Here is an 11,230-nt window from a genome sequence, read left to right as displayed (position 1 = left end):
TGAGATGATGGCTCCCACCAGTGATCCCCAGCTGAGACAGGGAGGTGCAGACAGGCAGAAGAAGTGGGAAATTGTGCATGTTTTGGACAAGTCTGAAATCTCAAAATGGAAAATATCATGTTTGAATGTGGTATGGAAAACTAGGACGAAGAATTCCGTTCTGGGCAGGTAAAGGATGATTCCAAATGTGATGCTGTGTCCCCTAAAGCGGTGGGATTGTGTTGTTGAAGGTGAGTAACTCTGTGATTGAAGTTTATGAAAAACAAGAGCAGTTTAATGGAAACTGAATACCCCAGCAGTTCTTAAAGCATATTCTCAGCCTTCTTGCACTCAGTGGTATGACCGCCAATTATTTTTTTAATATCCTTTTTTCTACATATTTTATAACTTATGCTTTAGTATAAAATTGGAAGCAAAATCCAATTGTGTAGGAAAATTAATTTCCTTGATTGAAGAAGCAATCTACTTGAGACTTTTTAATCATTAGATGATAACCGTGTGCTAAAGAAAGGAAGACCATTAAAGTAACTTAATAGACTAGGATAAACGTTTTTCCCCACATCATCTTCATCTTTATTTAGAGATTCATGCCGAGGATATTTTGTGAAAGCTGCTCTTCTTGACCTTCTGTCACTTATTGTATAGAGGAGCCAACCAAAATAATGGCAATGAAGTAACGCTGTGGATGTCTGGATGCAAACCAGATTCTGCTAAACGTCTCTGTTCGCCCTTTCCTGCCAAATTCTGCTTTTCCATTAAAGAAAGAATAGCTACCAAGACAGATAAAAATGCATTTAGCTGAGCAGAGCTGTGTGATTTTTTTTAAAAACAAACTGTGTTAATGCTTTTAATTAAGGGGCAGAGGAACAAGAGGTTTTATCAGCTCTTTGTCTGCAGGCCATTATTTCACTGTGGATGGGCTGTCTGTTATTGTAAATGTCCACCTTTTTGTGGTGTTTTTAAGTATTTACTACAAAATCAAATGGTGGTTTTATTTAAATTGTTGAGTGCCGCTTGATTCATCATTTGTTTAATATGGAGGCATTGTTACGCGAAAGACTGTAGCACTTAATTTGTATTGCTGGAGGGACCTTGGGCCCGCCCGGGAGCACTGCTCTGCATGCTTCACGGTACCGCCTGTGGAAAACAAAATGTGCAGCTAACAGAAGAAGAGGAAGATTTGAAGGTGAAGTTGTAAAATCCCAATCAGGCTGTTTCCAAGAGCATTTTGGAAAGGATCGGTGACTCTGGGGTCTATAAAGTGAAGTCATGTTGCAAAATTGTAATGAAAAAAGCTGCCTTGGGGTACAGCTCCTGCGCATGACTGCTGAGTGGCTTCCAGCTCAGAAAACCTTGTTTATCTGGTGGCGAGTTCCCCGTGATCCACGTTATTGGGTCAGAAATGCATTTTCATCTGTCTGAAACTTTTCATCTGGGTTTTCTTCTGGCTTTAACTGTTCTCTGAGTGCCTTTAACAGACCGAACAGGTTTTGACTGGAGAAGTCACAGGTTCCCATGCTCCACCGCACCTATTCCCAGTGGAGGAGATGAACTGGGTTGTTCATGCTCCATGTAAAAGCAGAGCATCTTCCCTTCTATTTAATTCGAGGAGGTAATCTAGGATAATGGAGCAAATAGATTTGGCATCTGTAACATGGTTATCATTTCAGAAAGAATTGTTTCTGCTAATGGCAGTTAACTTGCTGCAAATAAAGCAATAGAATTGAAATCTTAAGTACTAGAGTGGCAGCAAACCATGAAACATTATACCACTTATTGGAAGGAAGGCCGAGCTCACTGTCAGGGAAGAAAACTATTGAAAAAAGCCTCTGATGGATTCTGATTCTAACTAATTTAATATGGCAGCAGTGTTCGTCTGTTCTACCAGTCTATTAAAAGCATTAAAATGTCTATAAATAATAATACATAAGTGGCCGGATCCTTTCAGCCAAGGAGCTGGAGGATTTCACAAAGGTAGGTTTGGCTGGCTCTCAGCAGAGCCAAGCTGAGAGGTCCTTGAGAGTTATCGAGCCCTACGGCTGCCTGGAGTGCCTTGGGACCCCCAGATGCTCCACTGGTAGATATGGACATTTTGTGTGGTGTGGATGGAGAGGCTGAAGCAGGGGCAGGATGCTTGCTATCTGAAAGCCGTGTCTGGGTGCATTCGAGGGTGATTTCTGCCTTAACTCTGCAAACCGTAACTGCTTAGTTCAGCCTTGAACGTGCTCCCCAGCATGGACAAGCTGTGAAATGTTCTTTGAGCTGGGATTTGGGGATTTCTGATAAAATACGTGATCCTGTTGCTCCATTTCTACCTCAAGACCAGGTTCCCTCTGGAGAATGAGCATTTCTAAGGGCCGTGACTTTTCCAGACACACAGGCTACCATTGGTGTTACACCCTGCAAGTCCACCTCAGGGAGCACAAGGCAGGTGTCTCCTAGACCCAGGTGAGGAGCTACAAAGCTGGTGGCCATCCCATCCTGCATGGTGGAGCTTCCCTTGCTCAAAGGTTTGAGCTCAGAATGGGCAGGGGGTCCTGTAGCTCCCCATAAGAGCAGACTCTGGCAGGACCTTGGCAAAAGGCAAAATTCATTGTCTCCTGCCTGCTGATCCTTCTAAGTGAATCCTTGTTGGTTTTTAGTTGTTGTTTTTTTTTTTTTTTTACAGCGTGGATTCAAATGGAAGCAAGTTAAATGGGAGAATGGTTTTTATGTTTCTGTTTCAGTACAGAAAATATCCCAGGGGGTAAACTTTCCACATACCATAACTGCAACAGATTAGTGTATCCCCAAGCAGCAAGAGTGTAATGATACGGGGTTTTTTGTTCAGCGCCATGCTCTGTGGCAAAGTGTAATTTTATGGAGAGGGTCACAAGTGTTTAACCACTCGTAAAATACCCCCAAACGTGATCTCAGCTTGAATGAATCAGAACAGCATCCTCATCTCAGGGCAGCTGTACCAGATGGAGACCTGGTCCTGTGTTCTGCAGGGTAAGGAGGGAGGGAGGGCACATGTGCACATTGCAGCCAGGGTTGTTAGTAAACACCACCATCTATTATGTCCTTGAAATTGCTTAGTTACTAGAAATTAACCCCTGACACTGAGTTTATCCTTGATCTTTCTGCTATTCTGTTGATGCCAGTATTGTTAGTACTGCTGTCATTTTTCTCTAATATTTTCCCTGCCTGGACCCTGTGCTTGGCTGCTCTTGCAGAGGTTGGAGCCAAGCAGCGGCGGTAGCTGGAGGGCACAAGGTTTTGCAGGATAAATGTGACAACTTGATCGCTGACCCAGAGCCCTGCTGGTATTGGTGGAGTGGGCAAATGACGCAGCAGATGTTTCTGCAAACGCGTCCTGAGTTTTTAAAGGATTTGCTTCTGCTGATTTTCACTTCAGCTGGTTGGTGGTGACTCCTTCGTGATAGATTATAGATCCCAATCTAACTCCTGTTTCACAGGTGACTGTAAAAACTAGTGTCTGTCCTGAAGTCCACTCTGTTACTAGACGTGCTAGAAGTAAGAAAGAGAGAGGAAATGCCCCTATTACATTTCCTTCACTTACAGGGAATGGAAACCCAAAGAAGTTGTGCCCTTGGCTACAGACACACCAAGGTGTTTGTGACAGACCTAAGACCTGAAAGCTTTTCAGTAATTTAACCCCAGGAGAAGTCTTTCTCCAGCCTAGACGCAATGAAATGAACTTGAATTTTGGACAGTTCCACTGCAGTGGTAAAATAACGTCTTCAAAGGCAGAGAGCTCACTCATCGCCATGAAGTCCCTGGCAAAACCGATGGCAAGAAGAATCTGAAGCCAACAGGAGTGTGGCAGAAGTTAGCCCCTGGTCCATTAAAAATTGGAAAATGGCAATAATTGTGCATTTCTGTTGTTTTTGTACAGGACGCCAGCGATGATCGGTTGCTCATTTGTTGTGCACAGAAAATTCTTTGGAGAGATTGGCCTACTCGATCCTGGGATGGACGTGTACGGAGGGGAAAACATAGAGCTCGGCATCAAGGTTTGTGATACGTTTGTGAGAAAAATTGCATGTGACAGTATTTAAGGAATTCAAAGCAACTTCAAGAATTTCATGTAAACAGTTATTAGAATGCTTGAGGAGAACTGAGCAATGATGTGGTTTTTTATCATTTTAATTTAAAAGGGGGAAATCACTTGATTTTAGGGATGAGCCTAGTTTTTTCCCTTGGGTTCTTATCTCTCTGCCCTGATGCAAAAAGCTCCTGAGATAAAACAGCACACCAGTTTCAACAGGCCCTGATCACGTTGTCCCACCATTGCTCTAAGTTACAGGTATCTTAAATACCAAGAGAAATGCAGTGCCATTTTTCTCACGTGAGCAGTCTTAGGGGACTGGTGGGACACCTGTGACTATCTCAGGAAGTCAAAAAGCCTGAAAATTTTCTACCGGCATTTAGCATCTGCAAATAAAACGTGCCCGCAAACAGGCAAAACCTGCTTTTAAAAGTGAAATGCCTATAGTGATGTTTTTAGAGCTGCCTCAGCGCACCCACGCAGACATTCGTGGTTCTAGAAGCCACTGTGACAGCATCACTTGATTACTGTGTACAGTATTAGGACGTGGCTTAGTGATTCAAGTGTTTACATACAGTGAAGTGATTCATAAGCAACGAATTCAATGTTCAGAAGCAACTCGGGATGGTAAAGTCTATGGAGATTCTTCCAGGCATGTTTTAGAGTACAGCACTTGTGTGTTAACAAGCTGATAGGGAGAGGCTTGAGATTTATAACTGGAAAATTGAATTGACTGTGCCGTTGTTAAAATGAAAAATCATTGTTCGGTTTATAGGTTTACCAGAGGATATTTGCTTTGCTGACAAATCAGAAGAAACTTAAGAAATCTATTGTTATTGGCTACGGGGAGCAATAATCTCACTTAAACAAGGGACTAGAAATTAAAGGCTTTAAATATGCCACTTAGCTCTTCTCCCTATGAAGTAATTACTGCATGTCATCGTGCAGCTCGCTGCTTGGGTCTAGAGAGAGCCCGCTCTCTAGCTTCTCTTGTGGAGATCCTTATTTGTTGCGGGATTTTGAGATAATATTGTGGAACTAGTCTTCTCACAATTAGTAGTTCAACCCATCCATTAGGTTTTGGGGGGATTTCATGGAAAATTTACTACTTAACTGGAAAAATAAGATGGATGTCTCAGGGACAAGCAGTGAGCATACATCCTCTTCTTTTCCACATGCTGAACTTTTTTAGAAAAGCTACCTAATAAACATCCTTCTGGAAGAAAATAATCCATCTCTTCCCCAGGTGACTTTCCCAAGCTTGTGTTTCTAACCTGTATGTTTCCCTGCTGTTTGCACACTCATTCTGCATTTTCTGGTCAAGGATTTAAAAATATTGGTGTTTTGAGAGCTGAAATGCTTAGGAAATCCACCTTGTAAGTCTATGTAGAAAGTAGATTTTCGAAGATTCCTAGACTCCAAAAGTCAGAGTCTGTGCAAGGGTCTTATCTAGTGTCCAGAAGCTCGTGGTACCTCAGTCCTGTTTAATATATGATGGCTGTTGTGTGTGCAGGTCAGGTAGCTTGTATGAAGAGCAGGCCTGGAGATGGGGCGTCTGTGATTGCCTGACACTTGAGTTCCACTTTACAGTAAGATTTCAGTTATAAATAGTTTATTCAAGGATGGTCCTCGTACGTGTAAGGAAACAGAGTTGTTCTATGGTAAAAATAAATGCAAATAAAGTGAATAACAAAATGAAATAAATAATTGGGAAAGTAGGGCTGTTCCAACCTAGAAGGCCCAGGGCCATGTGCTGCACGAGAGTCTTGTTTGGTGAATGTGCTTCAAATATTGTAAAATGACCTGTGCCGTACCTGGGTGGGGTGAACCACTCCATGTGTTTCTTTCAGTTGCTGAATCCAGTTCAGCTAAATGAGAAAATTCCTGCATGAGCTACTTAAAAAAATGACCCCCTGTTACTCTCAGTCCCAGCGGTGGCTCTGAGCTCTCTGCTTTCCTGTACGTGCTGGGGAGCTTTCTCGCATTGCTCACATAGTAGTAATAAAGCCATTAAGCACGCTGCTGCCCCAGGCAAATTTGTGTTCTGCTCCTGGGGTGGCTGTGGCCCTGACAAGAGGAACATGCTGTTCTCTGTATTATTGTATTTCCTTTCATCACACTGGAGTGTCTCCAGAAGGCTGTACTTTACTCACTCCTCTTGTCCCTGATGTCCACTACTTCACTTCCTGAGGCAGAACTGAGTCTTATTCCGCTTTTCTTGGCAGAGAAGTGTTTGCTAAGCATGGCAGTTTAGGTGAATATTTCAGCTGAGAGGTTGTCAGCGCGTGTTTGTTTTCTCCCCTCCCCACCCTGGTGTGCCTTGCAATCAAATTATAGCAGCGCCAGGTCTTTCCTCCTGTGGTGACAGCCACATGGACCAAACGTTTCATCTGTCCCCATGTTAATAACTCTCCTCAGCAGACTGTTTGTGGAAATCTCATCCTCCTGCCTGGCTGGTGACCAGGTGACGCTGGTGAAGCTGCTGGAGCTGGGTGTGTGTGGAATCATCTCCTCCCTGGTCTTGGTCTTGCTATAGGAATAGGGAGAGCAAGTATTGCACCAAGCTCCCACTGCCCATCTAGGAGGCATGTGGGTGCTGGGGACCACAACCTGGCCCTTTCCCCGGGCCTAGCTCCTACTCATGGTCCCCAAAAGAATAACCTGCACTCTCTGAACAAGCTTTGAGGTGACTCTTTTAACCCTTTGCTGTGCTGAACAAGCTTCTGCTCTGATTTTATAAACCTGGTGTCCAATTTCCATGGCTTGAGAGTATTGACATTGTTCTGGGTGCCCACCAGCTCCACATGAGAATTTTGGCACAGAGGCTTCTCTGACCATCTCTTCTCCTTCTGTTGAAAATTTTTATTTTGCTGCATGTCTCGCTCTTTCTCTGCAGGGAGGGTTTCATGGCTCTTCATGGTTAGTCACAGGCATTCACAAAGATGCTCCATAAAATTGTGTGTGTCTGTTTGAATGAAGATGCAAAAGTCTGCTGCGATACTTGCCATGATTTCAAAGTCTGGGATGGGTTACAAGGTTGTTTTCAGAGTATTTTGTGCTTCTGTCATGCGTTGCTAATTAAACTTATTTGAGTTGTCTTTTAGAGATTAATTTAATCAATAAGGATATTATTACTACTTTGATAGTATCATTTGTACAAATTGTCACTTGAAGAAAGCAATTAACTGAGAATGCTTATTAGCTGATCCATCCCACACCTTATTTGTGCTGTAAGAATCGATTATTGAGTTCATTAAGAAAAGCACAATTCAGTCATCCCTTTGAGGTTTAATGACTGACTTGAACTACTTTTTACTATGATTGTGAAGTTGTCTGAAGTTTGGGTTGAATCTTTTAAAACTATTTCCAGAGGAAAAACACAGGATATCCTCTCTGACTGGTTTGTTTTGTTTTTTTTTCCCCAAATCTGTTACCTAGATTCAACAGGCGGGTTTCTGGTGCTGCCAAGCCAGCAGCTGCCTGTGTGGAGCAGGAAAAGTAGCTGTAAGGAATGGAGTATGGAGCTTTGAAAATCAGATGAGTACAATGAGAGTATTGAGCCTATTTTCATTAGTGGTGATTTACGATGAGGGTGGTGAGGCACTGGCCCAGGTTGCCCAGAGTGGTGGTAGATGCTCCATCCCTGGAAACGTTCCAGGTCAGGTTGGACAGGGCTCTGAGAAACATGATCTAATTAAGATGTCCCTGCTTACTGCAGGGGGGTTGGAGTAGACGAGCTCGAAAGGTCCCTTCCAACCCCAACCATCTATGGTTCTGTGATTTCTTTAATAATCAGATTCTTCTCCTTCAACCACTTAGACACAAAAGTAACCTCGTGGCACTGTCAGTGACATTGATCCTCTCCCAGGGGGTACCATGCCTGTGTACCCTTCAGTCCTTCAGAAACCCTTAAAATAGATTAAATAGTATTTTAATGGTACAAATCCCTTGTGTGCATTTCATCCATGAAGGAGGCCATTTTGTTTATATGAGTACAATTATTCATATGCTGGAATGCTGAGAGGGTCAGGCAAAGGGAAAAAAAAAAAGCCGTATATTTAAATTCCCCAGGGGAGCTTCACTCTTTCTGGATTCAGAAAATCAAATCCCTCTCTTCCTGCATACATTTTCCATGAAGTACGGCTCTATCTTTTTGTTAAGTAGAAAACAGAGTATTTAGAGCAAGTGGTTCTTTCAGCATCCGTGGCTTTGAGTCTGAGGTGTGGGATGGGCAGCCTGTATCCAGCCCTACGAGAGGCAGAAAATCCCCGCCTCGGGTGCTGGGTGGGAGCAGGGAATGTCAGGGCAAGGCTGTGAGTCGTGAGAAAGATGTTTTGATTTTCTTTTTTACTTTCTTTTTGTAAAAAAAAATACACTAGAACAGGCTCCCAAACTGGGAGCACAGGCTCTGATGCGGATGTCCCGTGTCTTTATGTGACATTGTGCACATCTCTAAGCTGGAGAGTGATAGACATGAGTGTCATGGCGAGCGCATAAATACCATCGCAGGATGGAAGTTTGACTAGGTTTCTGCTTGTGTGAACCTAATATCTGAATGGTTAGTGCCTGTCATCAAAATGTAAAAATAACCCTGGTTAGGGTGAGATTTATTTTTATAATGTCAAGCAGACGCGCAGTCATCCAGTATCAGGTGTCGCGTTTTGACTCTGCGATGTGCACTGGTGCTGTCATTTGAAATGTTGTTTTGCCAAGGCTTTTTGTTTGATCATCTTCAAATGTCTCTCTCTCTCTCTCTCTCTCTCTCAGTTCTTCTGATTAACGTATTAAAGCGTGGGTGCAGGCAGAGAGAGCTGATGGTAGGCAGCACCTGAAATCCCTTTTTAACCACCCTGTCCATCAGCGCTGGGGTGTGAATTCCAGCCTTCCTCCGGTGACTGTCACGTCTACTGCTTCACCAGTCGCTGCGCGATGGGAGCACACGCCAGGGCTTGCAGGATGCGGTGCTTGGTGGGATGCAGGAGATCTGCAATGCTGAGTTGTAACATTTTTTTAATCTCTTTGAAAAATAGGAACCTGGAAAACATGTAATTTATTCATAAGGCTTTATTAAGCTTGTGAGGGTTCACTCAGGTACAGTAGTTGGGGTTGAATCAGATTTCTCATGATGTGCAGGGGTTTTTTCCCCATCTGCACCCAGCTTTGCTGAGACTGAATTAATCATGAAATTACGCAACAGCGAAGGCAGCGAAGGGGTTTTTTGAGAAGTGTGGGAACAAACCACCCCAAACTTCTGAGGAAAGGACTTTGAGGAGCACAGATGGAGTTTGCAAGCTTTATTTTGTGGTTGGTTGCGGGAGGTGTCAACACATCAGCTGACACATGTTCTGATTACAAGGAAGGAGGGAACATGCCTTGGACTAGTTGAAGGCTTGGTGGTAAAATTACCAGCTCTCAGTTGCTTATTTGAGGTGTCTGTACTGTTCAAATACCCACTCTTGCTGTTCCTGAGAATTCATAGCGAGGCACCGCAATCTTCATGACGCTGATTAGATGCAGATAATGCAGAAGTCAGTGCCAGCAGTGGAGGATGCTCAAGTGGGGATGGTGGCAGGAGGAGAGTGGGATGAAACTCTGGGCTCTCCTATCAGGGAAATAAATTTTACAATTAGAGCAAGACTCTGAAAATTTCGGAGCTAAACCGTGGTAAAAGCAATGGGGGAACCGCTGAAGCCAGGGTAAGTTTGGTGTTACAGTTGGCTCAGCCTGATCTGCAGGATGAAGCTGCTTTGGTAGGGATCGCATCTTCCTTCTCTATGTCCAGGCACTAAAAGCCCCTCTGTAGCGTGGAGTAGCTGTAGCAGCAGTGGCATTGATGCAGGCTATCACAGACCTGCCTATGGCTTGCCAAGACCCCAGAACTCCTGCAGTTTAGGAAACGTAAAAAATGCAGCCCAAAAAACAACCCCCAACCCAAATCTGCTAGCAAAATAAACTCAAGGCTAACTTTTAAAAAGTATTTTATAAGTCACCAAAATCCACTTAGAAATTGGGGTTTAAGACTGTTTCCAAGTAAAAATCAAGTAAACTTTGAACAAAAGAAGAGGCAGAGCAGGACTGACCTTGGAAGAGGTCTTAGAGCTTTGGAAGTAGTGATCCACTGGTAATACTTTACCTTCATGTACAGCCAGACTGTTTATTTGTACCTGTGCTCCGATTAGAGAAGTTGATTTTGCTCTTCAGAGTGATTGCTGTGTGGATGGAAGAAATATTTCTACCACTGAACAATATCCAATCACTGCCTGCATTTATTTTAGGAGCAGGAACCAGCACAACCATGAATACAGATCCTATGTTTGGCGTTTTAGTTGTCAGCTCAGTATTTACTGTAGGTGCTTGAAGATGCTTAATAAGAAGCTCTGATGTAGTTTTCCCAACTGGTAAAATGCTTTTCATCACAACCACCCCAGTGGCAATGGAGCCGTGTTTTGATTATTTTCTCAACAGTGATAACCTCTGTGCTGGGAGCTGGAGAGCAGCTCTGCCCTTACTGCCGCAGTGCCTGGGCGGTTTATAGCTGTCCCTCCTCGGGAACGGAAATTGCAGGCAGGCAGCCACAGAGCTCCCATCTCTCTCTTTCCTCTTGGTAGAAAATGATTTGTCATTCCTACCTGTTACCTGCTGACAGACGGGGACAGGTAGAGGGGGGAAGGGACAGCTATTTTCACCCTGGCTGATTCTAGGGTTTTTACTGACAAGTCGATTTTTACGCTGGGAAGACACTGATCATTTTTGCGCTCTTCCCGTGCAATAGGCCATGTGCTGCAGTTGAGATTCACTGGTGGGTGAAGAAATCCATTTTAGGACTCAGCCGTGCCTTATCTTCGCTTGGAATTCTGGCAGGTATCAGCTTTTTACTGGTTTTTCACAGGGTCGATGGTGGTTAGCGGTCTGTCAGAGGTTGGTTTAACATGCTTGGACCATAGTTGGAGTCCCCCCGGTCACCCTGGCCCTGAGTCGGGAAAGCCAGATATGGAGAGTAGCCACAGCATCTCCATAGCTGAAGGGGTGGTGGAGAGCAAAGACAAGTGGCCGTGCAGGTTTGTAGACACTTTGCAAAGTTTGATTTATTTATGCTTTTCACCTGTGGATTTTGGTAAATGGAGCGTGAATCCTGCAGGGGGATCTGCAGGGCTCACCTTTGGTCTAACTCTGCTCCTC

General features: G+C 43.9%; 1 protein-coding gene across 1 annotated transcript in view; it reads left to right on the top strand.

Annotated features, from left to right (window-relative positions):
- WBSCR17 (Williams-Beuren syndrome chromosome region 17) overlaps window positions 1–11,230 on the top strand; it is a gene marked incomplete at its 3' end in the record, with an annotated part of 162,185 nt that overhangs the window by 126,794 nt on the left and 24,161 nt on the right. Inside the window, exon 6 of the mRNA XM_010145291.1 lies at window positions 3,899–4,016. Within this exon, the coding sequence (XP_010143593.1) occupies window positions 3,899–4,016 (118 nt within the window). The remainder of the gene's footprint in view (window positions 1–3,898; window positions 4,017–11,230) is intronic.

The sequence above is a fragment of the Buceros rhinoceros genome, unplaced genomic scaffold (genome assembly GCF_000710305.1).
Source record: "Buceros rhinoceros silvestris isolate BGI_N320 unplaced genomic scaffold, ASM71030v1 scaffold4151, whole genome shotgun sequence".
Classification (NCBI taxonomy): Eukaryota; Metazoa; Chordata; class Aves; order Bucerotiformes; family Bucerotidae; genus Buceros; species Buceros rhinoceros.
Note: the sequence above shows the minus strand (reverse complement) of the source record. Positions and strands in the feature narration are given on the sequence as shown.